This window comes from Solenopsis invicta, chromosome 6 (genome assembly GCF_016802725.1).
Source record: "Solenopsis invicta isolate M01_SB chromosome 6, UNIL_Sinv_3.0, whole genome shotgun sequence".
NCBI classification, from domain to species: Eukaryota; Metazoa; Arthropoda; class Insecta; order Hymenoptera; family Formicidae; genus Solenopsis; species Solenopsis invicta.
In genome coordinates, this window is record NC_052669.1 from 6,017,174 (window position 1) to 6,039,116 (window position 21,943).

Here is a 21,943-nt window from a genome sequence, read left to right on the forward strand (position 1 = left end):
ATTCTCATTTTTGTTGTTTGTCGAGAGAATCCAAACTCGAAGTGTCGTCCTAAAGTTATTTTGTCTTTTCTTATTTTCTTATTTTTTTGCTGCAGCCAATGAATATATTCTAATATAATCTTAAGAAACATATATATATATATATATCATAATTACATACATTATAACGCTGCGACTGCGCGCGCTCGCCACCCTTGTTTTTTGCGCTACATAGCGAAGTTGTAAGTGTGATCTTGATCTTACTTGACTGTGTATACATGCGAGAGCTAGAAGCAGAGCGAGCACGCGATCTACCAATCGCTTCTCATCAAGTTCGCGCTACGACGATTCAGTTTCTGCGTCGGAATTTTCTGTATGTACTTTCGTTGCGGCACAAGTTTCGTTTTTTGCGAATCCCTCCGCCGTAGAGCTGCTGTTACTGTTATTATATATATATCGTGCGGAAGTAGGTATTAGGCAGTGCTGATTTTTTATCTGGATTTTATTTTTCTCACCACGTTTTACGTTTCCCATTTCTCTCTCATAACGCGCCAATTAGCCGTTTAGTGAATTACGATGAATACTGGACCGTCCATGAAGCGATGAATCGAGTTATCTCGCGAAACACATTCTGGCATCGCGAAACACATTCTGGCATCGCGACGTTAGAAGTCGCAGGGCTTTTAAACGCGAATACGCCGAGTGGCAGCCTCGTAACTTCAACAGTCGTGGCTGTAAATAAGCGTTGCAAATAGGCAACGCGTGTATATTTACCGCCACTACCTCGCATTCGGTCGAGGAGCAAGATTCCTCGCGAACGTCGTCGTTGCGGCAACTTTCGTCCCCCGGCGAGCGTACTCGTTGCATTCGCAACCCCCTCCGCGGAAACTCGCGTGCAACTAACTATCTACTTGGTCTCTCTCAACTCATGGACTCTCCAATATTGCCGCTGTTATCGTGTCCAACGTTACCGCGCACTTTACCGTATGACGTGTCTACGCGCGCTTGTATATGCAAAGTCGAATCAAATGCGCGCGGGCTAAAAAAAAGAACTTAAAAAAAACGAAAGAAAGAGAGAAAAAAAAGCATTATTGGTATTCAAATGGAGGATTGTAATCGTATCAGGGGCGTAGAGCATGGGGTACAACGTGCCTCGTAATATTGTTTGTACGTCGTTTTGTCCGTGTGTGATTGGCGGCATGTAATTACCTTCTCCTACTATTTTCTTCGTCTTCTCGTTTTTCTTTTTGTCTCACCGTCTCTCTTTCGTTCGCGACCTTATTTTACTTATGATTTCTCGCTGCAATCGCCGCAATCGCTGGTACTTTCGTTTCCTTTTTCGATTGTTTCCCACTGCTACCTCGTTCTCGCTGTCATCTACTTTTTTTTTCTTTTTCTCCGTTTACAGCGACGAATTGGACGACGGATGGACGGTCGCGAAATGTAGAGGAAACGTTTTCGCATTGTATAAAGACTGATTCTACTTCTCGCTTTTCTTTCTTTAAATACGTTTTATTGTACGACAAAGATACTTTGTCGCTACCGACATATTACGCTTATTGCTTGTTCTTTGCTTCTCGAATGTAAATAATGACGTAATGATCTTCCGGCAGACAGGACAGACTTGCGAATGACTAACATACCCTTTCATTTATCTTTTTTTTTTCTCCATCGTGTTTCTTTTTAGTTTTACACACAAAGATTTTATTTATTATTTCAGGTTCAGTCCATTATTTATTAACTCCTATCCGCGTATGTTTGTGGGTGTATATGGGCGTGTGTCTGTGAGTGTGACGTCGAACGAGCGTAAAGTGCGCGAATTAATTATGGATTGCGTTACAGTGCCGGGGGATCCTCAGGACGTCAAAGTCACGCCGATCAACTCGACGGCGATACACGTCGAGTGGAAGCCACCGAAAGCGAAAGATCAGAACGGCGTTATACGGGGGTATCACATACACGTGCAAGAAGTGAGGGAGGAGGTCAGTTTGCGGCTGCTGCACGATCAATAACGTAGCGTTAGAAGTTTTGAGCTCTTATGCGAAACTTACTGATAAAACCCTTTTTCTTCGCTATCATCTCTCTATTCACGTGTAATATTATGTCACAAGTCTTATATATTTCCTGATAAAAATTCTCCCTAGTCCTTCTTCAAGTATTAATAAGACGTACGTCTTAAGCAATAAGAAATCAAGATACTAAAGTGTTTGAAATAAATATACAGAAATATCTCATAACAGATAAAGAAACAATTTGTTGAGAAGACCATAAAAAACGTCATAAATATAGATTTTATTTCAAGTGATCTCTCACAAATATTAAAATATTAATCCCAATTTTACTTATTTTTTGTCTTATTATAAGTAAAAGTCTTTGTCTTGAAATAAGATAAAGACAACAAAATAATCTCAGCAAATTGTCTAAATATTTTTTTTAGAAACATCCTCTATGTTTAATGTAATAATAAAATTAATATTTGAGAAAAGTAGATGAATAGTATTGCGAAACTACAATTATTGTAACGCTACTAATTGAGCATCTAATCTAACTACATCTTTTTTAAATAAAGCTTAAATAAAAGCAACAATAAGTAAATAGATAGGATAGAGAGCTTGTAGTGCACAAGTTGTATTGGTTTCTCAGGGAAAAGATTTACTGAACGAACCGATACGTCGAGACGTGCACGAGGATGGCGTGTTAGAAGTGAACATCACCGGGCTGCAACCGGATACGAGATACTCGGTGCAAGTGGCCGCGTTGACGAGAAAAGGAGACGGGGACCGTTCAGTACCGATACACGTTAGGACCCCGGGCGGTGTACCAAACAGACCGCAGGTCAACGTGAAGTAAGAATCGCCTATTTGTGATACCTCAAAATATTGTACTTTCATCAACGCGAATTTATGCACGTTATTTTCTCAGAGTCTTGAGCAGAGGCCCCGATGTCTTGGAGCTCGAATGGGCCCAGCCTACTCAAACCTACGGTAGTCTGCTGGGATATCGTATTCGGTACGGTGTAAAGAATCAAACGCTCAAAGAGGAATTTATCGAGGACACGCGTCAACATACGTACAAAATCACGGATCTCGGTAAGAAAAAGTTCACATATGTCATCATTAATATCCTGTGTCGTAAAAATATTATTTTGTGCTATATAATATAAGATTAATATAGGTTTTATATTAAATTAAATATTCTTCATGATTCAGGATATATGTTTTTCTTCTATGTACCTTTAATACAATATTATGCTTTCTACGATAATAATCACAATCCCTCTGTCACTGGATAATTGTAAAATTATTCAGTAATCATTCCACATTTAATGAGTTATTTGTTGAAATAATAAATCTGTAGGAGAACAAGGCGTTGATTACGAGTTCAGAGTAGCGGGTAAAAATGACATCGGCTTCGGTCAGGAGACCGTGCGGTACTGGTTCAGTCCAGAAGGCGAACCTACTGGGCCACCAACGAATCTATCGTACTTCTTTCAAACTCCCGACACTGTGTGCGTGACCTGGGACAAACCGCTTCGACAGCACAGAAACGGCCAGATAATCGGATACGACGTGCAGTTCAACAAGAAAAACGATCACTCTACCACTATAGATAGAAACACGACCAAGACGAGAGCGGTATTCACCAACTTAGAAGAGAACACTGAATACGTCTTTCACGTGCGAGCACATACATCGCAAGGCAGCGGTCCGTACTCTGAGAAAATCACGATAATGACGGAAAAGGATATTGGCCGAGCTCCGATGTCCGTAAGAGCCGTGGCCACATCGGACTCCAGTGTAGAAGTATGGTGGGAGCCAGTGCCCAACAGAGGAAAGATCGTCGGTTACCAGATTTTCTACACAACAACCGCCGTGGAAGATCTCGATGAATGGAAGCAGAAGAGTGTCGGTCTGACGGAATCGGCAGATCTCATCAATTTGGAGAAATTCACGCAGTATGCTATAACAGTAGCGGCGCGATACAAGACTGGCCTCGGAAGACTCAGTGAGACAGTCACGGTGAAGGTGAAACCGGAGGACGTACCGTTGAACCTCAGAGCGCCGGATTCGTCGACGCATTCGATGACCCTTTCCTGGACCCCACCCATAAGACTGACTCCGATGAAGTACAAAGTCTCATTCGACGCTGTTAAAGAATTCGTGGATTCCCAAGGTATAACGCAAACGCAGCTCGTGCCCCGCAGGCAGCTTCTATTGGAACCTCAAGTCACAAGTACGACAATAAACGAGTTGCAACCATTTACGACTTACAATGTCAATGTGAGTGCTGTACCGCGTGACGGCCAGTACAGACCACCGGCGAAGATTACAGTCACTACGCAGATGGCCGCACCCAAACCGATGGTGAAGCCGGACTTCTATGGTGTGGTTAATGGTGAAGAGATTCAAGTTATCCTGCCGCAAGCTTCTGAGGAATATGGTCCAATCTCGCACTATTATCTCATTGTTGTGGTCGAGGACAAGAGCACGGCTGATAGACAACCGGATGAATTGACCGAGGATATGATCAGCGGAAAAGGTGCCAAGCAGGAAAGAGAAAATGCACCCTATATTGCAGCTAAATTTCCACACAGAGACATTCCGTATACGTTCCATTTAGGCAGTGGAGATATCTATGAAGGATATGAAAACCGGAAGCTTATAAAAAATAAGCGCTACAGGATATTTGTACGAGCCGTAGTTGATACTCCACGAAAGGTAAGATACAAAGAGTAATTTGAATGACTCTTATATAAGTAAGTTTATGAATGTCTGTAATTACGAAAAAAAATATTACTTTCAGCATTTATATACGTCGTCACCGTTTTCCGAATACTTGTCTCTGGACATGAGAGAAGTACCTCCTGGCGAGCCACCACGTCGACCGAATCCTAACACGCCTCCGGATGGAAATCCAGAAGTTTCTGTAAAAACTAGTGGTCAAGAACCAGGCATGGTATGGGTAGTTGGTCCTATAATCGCAGCATTGATGGTTAGCGTTTGCCTTGTGCTTTTGTTCGTAATTAAAAAGTAAGTTGCTTTTCTTAATAAAAGATAAATATATAAAAATTTATAGATGAATTGAATACGAAATGTCTCTTAATTATTTCAGACGAAGACAACCGTGTAAAGCGCCCGATCAAGCAGCCGTTACGCGACCACTCATGGCAGCAGATATAAGCTCGAATCATGCACCGTCGGATCCAGTGGAAATGCGGCGATTAAATTTCCAAACTCCCGGCATGATCTCACACCCGCCGATTCCTATTAGCGAACTAGGCAATCATATTGAACGCCTGAAAGCGAATGACAATCTGAAGTTCAGTCAAGAATACGAATCAATAGAACCTGGCCAACAATTCACGTGGGACCACTCCAATATGGAAGTCAACGCGTCAAAGAATCGTTACGCCAATGTAATCGCGTATGACCATTCGCGAGTCATCCTTCAGACAGTGGACGGTATGCCAGGCTCCGATTACATCAACGCCAATTACTGTGACGGTTACAGAAAGCAGAACGCATACGTGGCGACTCAAGGTCCATTGCAGGAGACATTCGGGGATTTTTGGCGCATGTGTTGGGAATTGCGTACTAGTACGATCGTGATGATGACGAAATTGGAAGAGAGAACAAGGATAAAGTGTGATCAGTACTGGCCTACCAGGGGATCTGAGACTTATGGACAAATGACCGTGACCATCACTGATGTTCAAGAATTGGCGACCTACTGTATTCGCACATTCCAGGTTTGCCGAGGAGGCTATTCCGAGCGACGGGAGATAAAGCAGTTGCAATTCACAGCCTGGCCCGATCACGGCGTACCAGAACATCCTGCACCGTTCTTACAATTCTTGCGCAGAGTTAGATCCCTCAATGTGCCCGACAGTGGACCATTGGTAGTACACTGTAGCGCGGGCGTAGGAAGAACTGGTTGTTTCATCGTAATAGACTCGATGCTGGAAAGGATCAAACACGAGAAGATGATCGATATTTATGGCCACGTCACGTGTCTACGTGCTCAGAGAAATTACATGGTTCAAACAGAGGATCAGTACATCTTTATTCATGATGCCCTACTGGAGGCGGTGATTTGCGGCAACACGGAAGTACCAGCTAGAAATCTACATTCTCACATTCAGAAGCTTATGCAACCGGAGATCGATAATATAACCGGAATGGAACTGGAATTTAAGAAGCTCTCCAACATTAAGGCTGACTCGACCAGATTTATATCCGCAAATCTCCCATGTAACAAACATAAGAACCGATTGGTCCACATTTTGCCTTACGAGTGCACCAGAGTATGCCTACAGCCGCAACGTAATATTGAAGGATCTGATTATATAAACGCGAGCGTGATCGATGGATATCGTTATCGGGGTGCCTACATAGCTACGCAAGGTCCTCTGTGCGACACCACTGACGATTTCTGGCGTATGCTGTGGGAGCATAATTCCACGATCGTCGTTATGTTGACAAAACTGAAAGAGATGGGCAGAGAGAAGTGCCATCAGTACTGGCCGTCCGATCGATCTATCCGTTATCAATGTTTCGTCGTGGATCCGATCGCAGAGTACAACATGCCTCAGTACATTCTGCGAGAGTTCAAAGTGACGGACGCACGCGACGGGGCCAGTCGCACAGTCAGGCAGTTCCAGTTCATCGACTGGCCGGAACAAGGTGTGCCGAAATCCGGCGATGGTTTCATCGACTTTATCGGACAAGTGCACAAAACAAAGGAACAATTCGGTCAGGACGGACCGATCACCGTACATTGCAGTGCCGGTGTAGGAAGAACAGGTGTCTTCATAACGCTTAGCATCGTATTGGAGCGAATGCAGTACGAAGGTGTGGTCGACATATTCCAGACTGTGAGAATATTACGCACGCAACGTCCAGCTATGGTTCAAACCGAGGTTCGTAAACTTTTAGTTTCAATGCTTATACAAAGTATAATGTATTCATATATAATTGTGATATCATTTGCGGTGTTTTTGTCACAGGATCAATATCAATTCTGCTATCGAGCCAGTTTGGAGTATTTAGGCTCCTTCGATCATTACGCCAACTGACAAGCCGACACTCGTGAGCAGAGGGATCTGTCTAGAGACAAGCGAGATCGACAAAGAGGCGAGAGAGATATTGAGAGAGCAAAAGTACGACGTGTCTAGTACAATAAAGTCGTGTGACATACTCGTACCTTCCAAGGACAAATACAGTAGCAAACGCGATTGCTAGTGTCGTGGGCAGTTAATATAGAGATGAAATGTTTAGTCAATGGTGTTGCAGTAAATGCAAATACGCCGGAAATTTTCACTCCTGCATATAGCAAATACCCGAAACCCTGCTGAGAGGCATTCGATTTAGGCTAATCTCTTTTTAGAAACTAGATTTGAAAGTTCCCTCGCGGTGACGCGGGTCAAAACTGCCGTTTAGAAATACGTACAATACACGTGGTTGCACAGGCGATCGTGTCGTACGGTGTCGCGTAGATATGTTCTTTTTTTTTTATACGCGAAAAAGCGGACTTCTTAATTTCCATTCTCTCACGTCGAGGAATTAATCAGCTAAGTATGACGATGTAATCAAAATTACAAACCGTCATTGCGTAGGATATTCGCGAATTAGTGAATTGGAACATATCCATTGTCAAATCGATCATTTGCAAAAGCATTTTTTAAGGTCTAGATAGTCTAATTTTAAGATAGACTGAAAATATTACGACCATATCTCTCTCCCACTCGAAACATAGTACATTTTTCGTATATGGTATGTCTTACAAATCGAGATCGGAACCCTTTCTTGTTTATCGAGGGTGAGAGTGCTTCCTTCAATAGCGAATTGCATAGAGGAATGAAATGATCTCGATGTCGACGTCCGTGTCTATTAGAGAAACAGTATCGAAATACGTACGATCAATTGTATGTGTGAAACGCACATCGTGAAAATAAGAACCTACCCATTCACCGTACGTGGCATATTCCACGAGTACTTATTAATGTAGAAAAAAATGGATTGAAAAACCAGAGTCAAATAACTTTCTTTAGCCATTATAAAATAAAAAAAGAAAGAGATGAAAATTTCCGCTCACAAAAACAAAAAATTGCCATACTGCCAAATTGACAATTATTAATGCTGTACTCACTATGAACAGTAGGGATCTTCTCATTATGATAATGTTAGATAGATTATAAGAAATTGTTTTAAGGATAGATTAAGTGATGCCATTAGGGAAATGAGGATGAAAGAAGGATCCGAGTGAAAGAAGGATGAAAGGAAACGGTGCCTATTCAATGAAAAGTGCGCAAGCGAGTCTGCGCACTTTCTATAAAAAAAAAAGAAAAAACTAATTTAAATAGAAGCACTGTATGTTGAATTCGTGTACTGTTCTCCCTCGATACCGTTATGTACAAAGTTCCAATATATAGCTTCTACCTCGAATATTTCTAATTGCCATTCAAATTTATTGAAATAGATAGCCATAAATTCAATTATCTTTGCATCGATTCAGTTTTTTGACTTACAGAGTACCTTATGCTAAAATCAAATTTACGCTGAGTATTCATATTATATATTAAATCGACGTTTGTAATAAATATCTTTACTTTTTTTCAAATGCCAGATCAATGCCAAAAATGTACAATGAAGAATATCGTTGCATGATATATTTGTCACGGTGAAAATATTTAATCCGGTAATTTTATAAAATTTCTGATAATTCTATAGAATCATTGACTATATTGGCCAACTAATAATATATTCAAATATCTTTTTCTAAGATTATTGATAAAAATAAACGCATTAACTGTTTTGATTTCATCGGCAATAAATATATTTAATCAATCATCATAGTCAATTGCATTCATCAACATGAGCAGGGATTCCACTGAAATATAAACGATTTTATAAAAACGCCAATTAATCACTTTTACCGTAACATCCATTTTGTAAGATAATAACGACTTCGGATACATATGTTGCAATTTAAAGTTGCAAACTCCAGTCTACGAAGACAATAATTGTACGCTCGATTACACCTTCTTCGAAATCTATATGATATTGTTCGGTATAGCAAATGTCTCTTATAGCTAACATTTTAGAAAATACCATTAAAAAAAATGTGTACATGTACAATAACAAACGCGTCATCTAAATAAAGTAATTTATTAATCATGAAGCTTCTCTGGTTTTTGGCATTCTTTTGGCTATAATACAATTGTCTTCATATATAATATTTCTAATATATTGAAACTACACGAATAATATGTCACAAAAGAATGCATTTCCAAGAAATAATTTTATATGCTTTTACTTAAATATACTCCTTTTTCCGTTAGTTATTATGGTTCGAGGGTCAAGAACTGTGACTAAATGTACATAAATGCACCGTCTGTCATTAGAATCATTATATAAATATATACATATAAATATAAAATAAGTAATATATACATAGATATATATATATATATAAATAAGAGATGCGAGTGTGCATAGACATGAAGATGTTTAAAAAGATATGGGTATTTTCCAGACTACCGTGTTAAGTTTTAACAGAAAAAAAATCTGTAATTTATTCAGTACGTTGTATCTAACTATACTATTTAACTCTTTCGATACTTTTTATTCACAATTTTACACTTTTTTATGTTTTTTGGGGTAGTTTTTTAAATTGTAGTTATGATATTGTGTTTTAACGAATGTACTTCTATACAATGGCTTTCGAGCAAAGTGTTCCTTTATGGATTGGATTCTGAAAAAAAATTGTTTATTTGCTTTAGTGACATATTATTTTCCTTTTTTGTTAACAAACTGAGGGCCATTTAATACAGCATTTAATAATATTATGTATTTTTTGTGCTTGAAAAAGTACTTAATTTATTTTATTTTATTAATATTAAAATGTACGTAATATAAGTAATTACATCAAATTTTTCACTGCCTGTTAAACCATTTACAACCATGGCATTTTTAACTAATTTATAGTATAATGGTAATTATAGTACTACTTGTAATAATAATATATGATAATACTAGTTATATATAAAAATAATTCTACGATTTGCCTTATGTCTCAAAGTTCATTATATAACAATAACATTTTAACGACACATTTTAAGTTATCACCTTAAGCATTCCTCTGCAATGATAGCAGATCCTTTATTACAATTCAATATTTGGCCTTCAGAATGTAACCATAAACAGCTATTTACTTCAAAGTACAGCATCTTATTTTAAAGGAAATGTATATTTATACAATATTTTTCATATAATTATTTCTCTTACCATTTTAATTTTTATAACATAGCTTTAGCAATACTTTTTTAATACGTAGTATGCTTTTATTAAGCACATTTTCAAGCAAATTATGTGAATATCTTCAAACAGCAGGAAAAGTTCTGTATTTTTATTTTTTCTTTTATGTATCCATAATTTCAAAGGCTGTAATCGGTATTTAAAGACTCACACTCTTCAAGATATTGTGAGTGAAATGTTATTACATGGTGTATGACTGAATAATGTTTATTAGCTCTCTTACAATATTTGACTGAAAATACTAAACACGAAACTCAAAACGATATGTTTTAGGACACTAGAACGTAGGAATGGATGACATTGAACAATTATAAATTGTACATTGGGAAATTTCATCTGTAAATAACACTTTTATTTCCAATGAAATATTTTTATCCCGCTATTGTACAATTAATCGTTCAAGGTTCATGAAAATAAATTATTTTTACTTGTTAATTTTAGTGAAGTAGTCCTTACTAATGGGAACATTTCAGAAAAAAACTAGTAGCTCTTAAACTTTAAAAGTCAAACGCCCTGTACACACACTGCGGTTTTTATTATAATGTTCTTAAAAAGAGGAAAAGACTTTTGCTAAAAATAACTTTCAAATCATTATTATAAGTATTCATCTGTAACAAATCATTGAGCGTTTCATCTCATTAAACATTCTTCTTAGAATATTGTTAAACGTATTAAGTTTTAATAGCATTAAACTTGGCAGGAACTTTCGTGACAAACTTATAAATTTTGAAATTGCAATGTAATTATTATCAATACACGTACTTTGCCAACTTTCTTAATGGCTTCACGTTTAAAGTCCCAGGCTAAAATATGTTTCAAAAAAGACGAAATTGAATTATTGTATAAATATACTACTAGTTATAAGTTGATATCGTTAATCTATACTCACTAAAATTTATCGCTACAAGGAAGTCCACAAAATATTCGTACATTTATATTATAACATAATAATTGTAATGTTACAAGTTTTTTGTATCATTCCAAAACTTTCGTGTATGTTGTATTTTAGTAATGTAACCCTTGTTAGTCTTTATAATTTTTTAACGATCTAAAATGTATAGCAAAACAATATGTGGTTTGTTGTATTCTTCTTCTTGAAAACGTACACAACTCGCGCATGTCTTCAAAACAGTTTTGATAATATATTAAATACAATCGGCTATTATAGCTCCGTGCAATATAGCGAGTTCGTTATTGTGTATAAGATCGCCTCAAATTCATCTGTAGATGAATCAGTGAAGTGACTGCGGTCGCGCGGATCTGAAGAAGAATATGAATTTAAATGCAAAGAATAAGTCAAATACTAAATATCGTTGGAAGAATGGGAAATTATTTTGTGATACTTTCTTGCCAGAAAGAATACAACAGGCTGAGGTAACAAAAAAAAACATGATAAATGCAATGTTACTAAATTAACAACTATACAAAATAAATATTGTGTAATAGGAAGAGTCTGTTGACAAGGAAAAATACCGTGTACATTATGTATTGCCTTGCGGCATTAATAAACTAGTACTAACATAAGAGACGTGTACTCATTCTTTTTAATCCTACTTTAGTAATAAAAAACGATGGACTGAATAAAAAGGACCAGCAGGCATTTCAAATGATAATAATATCATACTTGAAGACTGATAACGATTTATTATATAATACTTAAAAGGTACCGTCTAACATTATATACAAATATTTGCAAATATTAAATTATCATGTGAATATAAATTTTAAATGACACACGCACACATACATTAATGTTTCAAAATTTATAAATTTATATTACACTAGTTGGTTGATTGGAATTATTCGTTGGTGGGCTCCTGGTCATTATCGAAGTAACCTATAGCAAAATGAATTAAGTAAGAATGATATCTAAATATAAAAGACAGATACATATCATTTGGTTTCATAAAAATAATACATTTTGTAAAACTTGTTTCCTGAAGAAATCACTTGTGGCCGTTGAAATGTTCTGATTATTTCCCATTTTACATTTAACATAGCCATATAGATTTGCGCCATTTAAAACTATGGCAATGCAAACGAGCAAAAGCCATTTGAATTTAAAACTAAATAATGCGGCAATGAACAGCATCGACCAAAAAAGTGGGCACAAGATCAGGGCCAACCAAAAGATTCGCGCTTCTGTTGCATTAATGCGGTTCTGTTGTGCACCCTGAAACACAGGGCACATAGCAGACATTGGATTTACACATATGAAAATCATACTTGAGTTATTTACATCATTAAAGCTATTTTAGCTACAAATTGTAAAAATAACCACACAATAATTAACAACTCTGTGAAATGAAACATAAATTCTCTACTTGTAATCTGAATAATGCATATAAGTAGTTTTAGAAAGTGCCAAGGGCATAAAAATATAACAGCTCATAAACCTTGAACTACTCGATTCAATTAAATCAGTGTTTGCTGGAACGTGACAATAAAAAAATATGCTTGACAACTGAAAGCTACATTTCAATGTAATCTATGTAAGTGGAACTTATGTGATATGAAATGTGATAACATGACAAGTTTTGTTTAAGTACAATACAAGAATGAAATAATTTTCCTGTTAAAATGCCAAAGAGATATAAAAGAGGCATTTTCTCGTTAATCAGACTTTCGTTATATCGTATAGAGTAACAAATTAAGATACACCTGAAAATACATATAATAAGCGAACCTTTTTAGATTCAAAAATCCAATGACTTTTGCCATCGTCATCCACATAATTCCACCATCTAAGGCCGACCATTAATCTTCCCGTAATATTTTTAACAGTCCAAAAATCCATCGACAAAAGTAGTACCACTGTTACAAAGCTCGCTATAAAACTATTGGAAAATAAACCACAAAGCAAGTAAACTATTATAGCCGCTATCCTGAAGGCCAAGTGAAACAGCGTAACGTACGGGTGTCTAGAATTATAAAGAGACAATATTTTATCTTACAAAGGAGTACAGCTCACTTCCATTTAAAAGATAGGTCTCTGTTATTGTACTTAAGCTTGTTGGCATTCTGGGCGACCTCCTCCTCCTCCCCGAAGGCGATCGTGTCGTCATCCATCAGTAAAGGTACCTACAAACGAGATCGTGGAACATTTGGAAAAAGGAGTATCGAGCATGCTTTTATCTCCATACATTTATCATGCATTTATTTGCATCGTTATGACGTGGATGAATAAAATCAAGGTGTAATCGTGCGTTTCTCAGGCAAAAGAAAAAAAAAGGGAGAAAAGAACGAAAGAAGAGGACGAGACACGAGGTTAAATCCCCCAAGCAACACCCACATTCGCTTCCGCAAAGGGCGTGATTATCGTATGTTACGAACCCTTCCTCAATGTACGCCAGTACACATACTACACATACGGAGATGCGCAAGCGAATGTCGGAGTGACGATCTTCCGACTATCTCTCGCCAACTAGAACTATTCTCTCCGTCCCCTTCGTAACGAAACGACACTTATATTTCGCTTTACAAGATCAATCGGATACCTCGTGGTTAGGTGGTTAGGCACTACGACTAAAAAAAACCATGTAGCGTCAGTATGCGCTGGATCGTGTGGATAATCGCGGTGTTTTTGCACCTACCGTTGCGGACGCCATATTTGCACGTTGACAAATCTGCACCGCGTCGTCTGCTGGGCTCGATCTTCGGAAGGTGGTGGTGGTGGTGATGGTGGCGGTGGCGGTGGCGGCGATCCGTTCCTGTCCCGTTCCGTCGCCGACGCGTTCGCACGAAATGCGTCGCGTTCACGGCGTTTCACCGACGGGCATTGTCGAGCAAGGTCAATACCTTGACATCGTTAGTAAACAGGCACGGACGGAACCTTGAGACGCAGCGGCGCGACACCGACACGGACGAAAGTTGCGCGACTAGTCGTGGAACGCAGACTCGTTCCCGCGAAGGCGCTTGAACGCAGACAGCGATTGGCCGAGCGCGGAAAGTACGAAGGCGCTGATTGGCGCGCGCTCGAACGCCATGTCGCGCCTCGCCATTCGTGCATTCCTTTGAAGATGTTATTACCAATTTGATTTCAATTTACTTCTCGATCGGAACGCAATTTTAATTCAAAATTGATCTCGAATTAAATTTCAATTCGTAAATAATGTTCACTAATTGCACGACGCATCATTCATCTCTCAACTTTATCGAGACACGTGTATACCGAATATGCTTTTTGATTTGAACGACGAATGTTGACTCGGCCGGTAATCAGTCGCGCAAATAACATGTAGGTAGGTACGACGCGGTTGCTTAATCGGAGCATGCTCGAAACCGATGCAATTAACTCGGCGATGCGTGTTAAGGTGTTACGTGTGAAAAACGCGGATGTAATGTCGCCCACGGCCCACGCGTCCGCGATATGACGTGCGCGACGCGATGGCGCAGCGGGGCGACGCAACAACACGTATCGCGCGCACGTCGCGCATGGCGAAGGTCGGTGGTAGTAGTAAACAGCGGGCAGCGCGCGACACGGTCGGTGGTAGTGGCTCGACGCCCCTACGTCGGCGGTGCGCGCGGTGATCGAGATAAGCAGTGCGGGGGACTGAGTGTACCGTAGACCGGAGATCTCGCGTTGCGTTTCGTCGTTCGTATACGTCCGCTTGCTCCCGCATCTCGTTGTCCGCCGCGCCGACACACGGCAGTCCGTCGCCACGGGACACGGTTGACCGGCAGCCTAGGGTCTCTCTCTCTTTCGCCCGATGTGACGGAGGTGTTCGCCGCGATGCTCAAAGATCATTCACCGATCACCCAGGCGCTCCTCGGGACCCTGTTCACGTGGGCCCTCACCGCGGCCGGTGCCGCGCTTGTCGTCGTCATTCGAGGGAAACAAGTGAGTATCGTACCGAGTGCGGAGAATCCTTCCGGAGCGATCGTGCTCCGTTGACACGCTCTCCCCGCGTTCGAGACACCCTTTGACACCCTTCGCGATGCTTTGCGATGAGTCGGAGCCTATAATCGTCGGAAAGAATCTTAACCTTATCCGACGTATCCGCTTGTGCGCGAAGCTCGCACTTCCGTGAAGTGAGCATCATGTTCAACTGCGCGATCTGCACTTCTTTGTAATAGACGCGCGTCTTTCAACTGCATATTCTGCACCCCTTTTCTTTTCTCTGTATAATATAGTTGTTTCGTAGGAAGATGGAGAGAAAAATATGAAAAATAATAAACGTATTTGCTTAGTGAGACAATATTTAACAAAAATATGGCTAGAACCTTAAGATTAATTTAATTAGTGCTAAAAATTATATCTAAAATTTCGTAATTATTATAATTTTACATGTAATATGTAAAATTTATAAAATGACGGATTAATAGCGAAGCAATAACTTAGAAATTTTATTGTGTGATAACAAATAATTATTTAGAACAAAATTATTGAAATTATTAAAATATTGGTATCAATTAGTATCAAATAGATATAATTATATATTTTAATGTTTCAGTTCAAGAGATCCAAGTCATTATTTAACATATATAAAATTTAAAATTATTTAGTGCCAATTATTGCGACGGTGCGCAGCGATTGGCGGGCCTGCGTATGTAATCCGCCGCTTCCTTCATGCGACTTAATTCGCGCGCGCTTTCTCGTTCCCATCCAGACGCCGAACTACGCGCAGCCACGGTCTACGATCTGTATAGATGAAAAAATTGCGCGAACGATGATGCAAAGTAAAACGAGAAACCATATCGCGCCGTTCGGCCTGTCAGATGCTAAATTTTGCGCGCAACCGGTCTGGACGGGCCTACGTAACACGCACGGTAAACTTCAGTGCAAGTAACACGAATTCTCGTTTATCAGGATATACTACGTGCCGTAATTGCAGTCGTAGAGTTTTAGATTACTAATATTCTCGAAACTTCTTCGAGATGATTCTTTACAAAATAACGCCTTATCATATTTTTAATACAAGAGCTTTCTTATTGCAACCTTACAATGGAAATGTTAAAGATAGGAAGTATGATAATTTCTTAACCTCTTCACGAAAGGTCCGATAGGATTATCTGTCTCGATTTTTTCTATTATCGACTCACCTTGGCGGAATAAAAATTTTTGTATTTTTGTGAAGCGTGTCCTTTCTACGATTTCTTCAAGTTTCTCGGTGCAAATTATAACAAACTCTGACATTCTACATATTTTTAAGTAGCTTACTCTAATGAAACAAATTTCTATGAATAAGTATAAAGTAAAAATTTGTGGAGATTATTTTTTTTTGTATAAGTGTTTATTTTTTCATAGTAATAAGAATAAATGTATTAAATTATTAAAATTAATAAGTGTTGCACTTTTATTATTTTTTTTGTAAATTTATACATATATATTCCTTAAATTTGTATAAAATTTTGTAGAATTTTTTCCGTCAGGGTATCTCCAAATTCTTATCTCCTTTTCTAGAAAATTTTACATTTTTCATTTGAACTAATATTTACTTTTGATATTAAGGCACGTTATATTATTGTCTTAATAAAAGAATTCCTTATTTACAAAAATTCGTTTTGAGCTCGTTGAAGAAACTTTCAACTTAACGCAATATTTCAAAATTATTAGATTGGAATAAAAGTTTGTAACGTTTTTTTAAACAAAGTTCAAAGACAATATTTAAATCTATGTACATTTATTTATTTATCGCACACACCGTCGTTACAACTTTTGTTCCAATACATTGCATATCTCGCACGTAATAGTTTACCTTCGAATATTAATTGTGGGGGGCCTTCGACTGACTTCAATAACTTCATTTTTTACCTCGTCACGTAGATTATGCAGAATTTCAGTGCAGATTACACTATATCAACGGACGTCAGCACGCATGACTAATTGCAAAAATAAATTGTGATAATTACACACCTATAATTACTCATGATGAACTCAACGATAAATTCGTGTATAATATATAGACTGGGTAATGGGTATTTTTCCATGAGGTACTTAATGCGTCACGTAAAACATTAGTTTTTTTAACCTAAGTTGAAACAAATCTCCAGTAACAGGATTCTTTAATTCTTAACGATAGTACTGGTATCGTCACATTATCGTTGTGTTGCTTTTTTACCATAAACAATAGTTACGCAACGACAATGTCGATACTGTCATTAAAAATGACAGAATCCCGCTGCTGTAATATTTTTGATGCAAATATTACTGGAAGAATCCAATTACAATCAATTGAACGTAGAAACGTCTTACGAATTCAAATTTAAATTCTAATATCGTAGCGTATTCTCCTGAGCAAGTCGCTGTTCAGTTGGTAAAATTTACAACTTTAGCATCCTTAATATGAATTGATTTATACGTTCAGATCCAGCAAGAATCAATCGTACTAAAGAATCTTACAATATTTGTAAAGCTGCTTCTTCTGCTAAACGCAGCCATTACGCGACAAATGTTAGTCGCGTTAGATTTTATTTATTTTTTTTTTTATCAATAAATTACTATCTTTTCCTTATTTTATAATCTAGATATGATAGTGAGATAACGAAATATATTTTTCCCCTGCGATATCGCGTCTCAATAGTTGACATTGATTATAATTTACACAGTGACAACTAATACCCTCACCAGAGTATATAATATCGACTGATATCATGAACGATATAATAATCTTACTTCTAATTTAACTGAATATATTAGCACTTGTTGAGTAGAATACGATAAGACTACAAGCTTACAGACAACTTACAGTCGTTGTCTGGTTATAAGGCATGAATATCTGTTAAAGCGGAGAAATAACTATGGAAGAAAGAAATCTTACATTACGCACATTACTGATTGTCAAAGTTCAATTTTCTGAACTACAACAAATTGAGCTAAGGTCAATAGAAGTCTGCAAACGCAGATGTTCGTGCGATACTGCACTTATTAAACATTTGCGTTTGCAGGTTTGTGTTGGCCTTAATTTATTATAGTCCTCTATATAAATGAGCAATTTATTTTAATTTTTTGATAAAATCATTGAAAACATAATGACATAATGAATTAACGTGTATAATTATTATTACAAAAATTTCGCGAAAAATATAATGAATAGATAATGACTTATAATTTGTGCATATAATTTATAATATATTATAAAATTAATATGCAAGCATATAATCCACATATAAATTATTCTTACAATTTGTTTCAATCGTAAATATCAAGTAGCTAAACATATGTTAGACATCCATATATAAAATAGTAATAAATCAGATTATATCACATAATTCGATAGATATTACTGATTGAATTAAATAGCCATTATCTTCCCTACACACGTCAACATTTCTAATTAGAAAAGATTGTTTTCCTTGATTTAATACATATACGAGAAATCAATCAGCTTTTCTGTGCTACGCGTTTCGTAAGCTGTGAGTTATATATCGGGATGGGATTATTTTTAAACATTTTTTCGTCAATGTTTGGCAAGACATTGGTGTTACATTTACTTTAGGAATTATCTAATTTGTTTAATAAATTTTGGATTGATCCGTAAGATAAAATTTCGACGCTGCCGATCATATGTCCGCGTACTGATATGCAAGATAAGACATGGAGTTACTCACGAAATATTGACATACACGGTTTTTTTTTTTTAATATTCTCTTGTAAGTCTAATGCGCGTCTCTCAAGTAAACACCTGCCGCACCCTTTATGTCTCGACAGAAGCTAAATCAGAGTTACAGATCTCCTTGAGTTTGGCAAGGCCAATGAAGCAAACACGCGACAAGAGAAATCTAGACTATTGCTATAATTGTCAGTTATTTTTGTTTCGAGGTCCTCAATATAAATTCCTGTATATTTTGAAAAGTAACATAAATTTTTAAATGTTAAACATCGGAAGAAAAAGAAAATAAAAAGAGATTATTTAAAGTTCCACTGATTAAGCTCTCAACATGCAATTTTAAAAATTTAATTCTAGACTATCTACATAGCATTAAAAAATGTGTTACTTTTCAAAATATAAATACCGTATTACTACCTTTCCTTTTACTGAGAATTATCAAGAATAATAAAAATTATAGAGACAAAGAATGTCGAGGATTTCCATTCCAAATTTAATTCTAATAGTTCAAAGGGATTGCAAAGATTAACAGTAAATGGCGAGATTTATTTTTTTTTCTCAGTCCCTTCATCTAAATTTTCGAGTAAGGGAGTCGCTTATACGTCTATAATGATTCGTTTCCGTTTCAGCGCAAGCTCCTCGATGTCAGCCTGGGGTTCGCCGCCGGCGTGATGGTGGCTGCGAGTTACTGGTCATTGCTAGCACCGGCGATCGAAATGGCAACCGAGAGCAAGATATACGGAGCGGAGGGCGAGTACGCGTTTGTGCCGGTCGCAGTTGGGTTTCTCGTCGGCGCGGCGTTCGTATACGGGACGGACGTGTTGATATCCACCCTCGGCATTCAGTCCCCCAATGTGCTTTTAGCTATGCAATCAGTCGGTACGAAACAAAGACGCAAGATCATTGCGAAACTAAAGAGTGACGAGGATTTAGACGATGATTATGATCTGTTGTTTAACGACGTACAGATATCCGGCGGGAAAATAAACGCTCGCGTCGAATCGACCGCTATCGACGGTATCTCATTTTCTTTTCGTTGAAAATCGCAGTTTTTTTCTATCTCTCTTTATAGGCTTGGAAAATGGGATCAGTTCGTGATGACGTATAATGATATATGATACGTATATATTGTACATATGTATACATATATTTCTCTTTATATGTATATGTTCATGTATACGTCCATGTACACTCGCCCCTCTTTGTTTTATCGCAGATGTACCTGGTTCTTAGTTGGGAATAAGCATTTTCTCAAATTGTTATTTTTATGAATATTATTGGTCTGTCTTGTACAATCAACGCGAGTTACAATCTTTGCATGTAGCATGATCAATCAAAAAATGCTTACATAAAGAGTAACAGTATGGTAAAATTGCTTGATAAAGATCATGATGTAGAAATTAAGTTTACAGTTTTGATCTGACATCTTTTTCCTTTTTTTTTTCTCTCCCATTCTCTTTCTTTTTAATAAATTCAATGATTCCAAATATTTACGCTAAAACATTTATTACTAATATTACTTTGTTTTCTTAAAATTAAAACTCTTATCAAATGTTTGATTAAATTTCTATATAAAATAATGATTTAAAAATTTTCATTAACATCTAAATTTTATTTATGCAGAGATCATTGCTTATTCCAGTAAAATATATTGTTTGCATAAATTAATATAGTATATGTTGTCCATATAAGAAGTGACATCCAATAGAAATATGAATAGTTGATTCACACTTACTCCAAAAATATCCTAAGCTTCGTATTAGAATATGCATGAGATTATTCGTAGTGAATTACGTGGAACTTAGACACACAGATTCAATATAAATTCATAAAATATCCGATTTAACCCAGCCACTTAAATACAACAACTAAACTTGAACTATAAATCCCTATCAAGAGTGATGTGATTAAAAGTGTAAAACAACGAAAAAACGATTAAAAATACTCAGTTTAAACTCCATCATTAAAACAAAGTGCACGCCCGTGTAAAACAATACCTAATAATATATATTTAAATGAAAAAAAACCAAACCAGTAAAAAGTAAACGTTTTGGGTCTGTGTGAAAAGTTCTACGGAGCTTAAAAAAAACTGATCTTATTAATCCTGCCTAAATGAGTTCAGCTACAATAAATTTAGTTGAAAGTAATTACGTGCGTGAAGAATTCCTTCTCTTAATCCTTCATCTTGTATAAATTGCATTTGCATGAAGTGGCCCTGTGCTCGTGGCTCAGTTTTTGAAAATTTGTGCTGGCAAATGTTGTGAATGTTGTTGTGAATTTAATTTTTCAGGCTTCTACGAACAGAATAGTAGACGCCGACAAATCACGAATATAAACAGATCACCGGAATCGGCAGAAATCGGAACTGTCTACGAGGATCCCAATAACGAAGCGAAAAACAATCAGTGGCGGAGGATATTACTGCTAGTTGTTGCAATTACGGTATATTTCTACGAAATAATATATAATTACACAAACCACTTAAATCTGTTTTACATTACATACAGAATGTTTCCTGTAACTCGATCATTTAGAATCTTTATTGTTTTTATTGCCAAAGAAAAAACTTGTTTGTTTTAAAGAGATAAATATTATGATAGATAATTTTTCCAGATAACACACAGCATTCAAAAAGAATTTAGGTTTATGTCATCAATAGTGAGTTCATTTTGTAATGCAAAAAGAATTCTTTTCCTGACTTTTTCTTTCTTTTTCAGAAAAAAAATTTTTTTTACATTTCAAAATAAACTCATTGTCAGTATTGGTGACATAAACCTGAATTCTTTTTTTAATCTTTTTGAATTCTCTGTGCTATCTGGGTTGTTTAATATTTTATGAGATTTCGAGATCAACATGTTTTTTAACGGGATAACATATTTTTATTAACGTAGTACTCATAAAAAAAAACAAATTTAACCATATAGGATGTGTTGACCTTAAGATAATCTTTTAAATGTAATTTTTTATATTTAAAATCATCTTAAGGTCAACGTCATATGAGATATATGGTTGAGTTCGATTTTTTTACGAACTACATTGATACATAAACGTTAATAAAAATATGCCATCCCATTAAAAAATGTAAACCTCTAAATGATC

At 37.0% G+C, this 21,943-nt stretch overlaps 3 protein-coding genes across 22 annotated transcripts in view; 2 read left to right on the plus strand and 1 right to left on the minus strand.

Annotated features, from left to right (window-relative positions):
• The window catches only part of LOC105200931 (tyrosine-protein phosphatase Lar), a 225,861-nt gene extending 214,042 nt beyond the window's left edge, over positions 1–11,819 (plus strand). For all 10 annotated transcript variants that reach the window (XM_026135377.2, XM_026135373.2, XM_026135374.2 and 7 more), the window contains 7 exons: positions 1,822–1,961; positions 2,623–2,825; positions 2,902–3,068; positions 3,337–4,697; positions 4,783–5,009; positions 5,092–6,898; positions 6,986–11,819. In XM_026135377.2, the coding sequence (XP_025991162.1) occupies positions 1,822–1,961; positions 2,623–2,825; positions 2,902–3,068; positions 3,337–4,697; positions 4,783–5,009; positions 5,092–6,898; positions 6,986–7,054 (3,974 nt within the window). In that variant the 3' untranslated portion in view covers positions 7,055–11,819. The remainder of the gene's footprint in view (positions 1–1,821; positions 1,962–2,622; positions 2,826–2,901; positions 3,069–3,336; positions 4,698–4,782; positions 5,010–5,091; positions 6,899–6,985) is intronic.
• Positions 11,820–11,919: 100 nt separating this feature from the next.
• LOC105200949 (uncharacterized Golgi apparatus membrane protein-like protein CG5021) lies at positions 11,920–14,175 on the minus strand. Of its 7 annotated transcripts, none has more exons than XM_011168797.3 (6): positions 13,889–14,130; positions 13,793–13,820; positions 13,300–13,376; positions 12,982–13,216; positions 12,214–12,456; positions 11,920–12,132 (listed from the first exon to the last, which is right to left on the minus strand). In XM_011168797.3, the coding sequence occupies exons 3-6, from the start codon at positions 13,362–13,364 to the stop codon at positions 12,067–12,069; spliced, it is 609 nt and encodes a 202-aa protein (XP_011167099.1). In that variant the 5' UTR covers positions 13,365–13,376; positions 13,793–13,820; positions 13,889–14,130; the 3' UTR covers positions 11,920–12,066. The 7 variants fall into 7 exon arrangements, with proteins under 7 accessions (XP_011167099.1, XP_011167085.1, XP_011167062.1 ...); XM_011168783.3 differs by having other exon boundaries at positions 13,629–13,820; positions 13,889–14,128; XM_011168778.3 differs by having other exon boundaries at positions 11,928–12,132; positions 12,214–12,468.
• Positions 14,176–14,741: 566 nt separating this feature from the next.
• Positions 14,742–21,943, plus strand: part of LOC105200991 (zinc transporter ZIP11) — a 136,623-nt gene continuing 129,421 nt past the window's right edge. For 2 of the 5 annotated variants that reach the window (XM_039450216.1, XM_039450215.1), the window contains exons 1-3: positions 14,745–15,135; positions 19,474–19,861; positions 21,135–21,286. In XM_039450216.1, coding sequence (XP_039306150.1) covers positions 15,028–15,135; positions 19,474–19,861; positions 21,135–21,286 — 648 coding nt within the window. In that variant the 5' untranslated portion in view covers positions 14,745–15,027. Of the gene's footprint in view, positions 15,136–19,473; positions 19,862–21,134; positions 21,287–21,943 lie in introns of all 5 variants that reach the window. The other 3 variants (XM_039450214.1, XM_039450217.1, XM_011168806.3) reach the window with 3 other exon arrangements.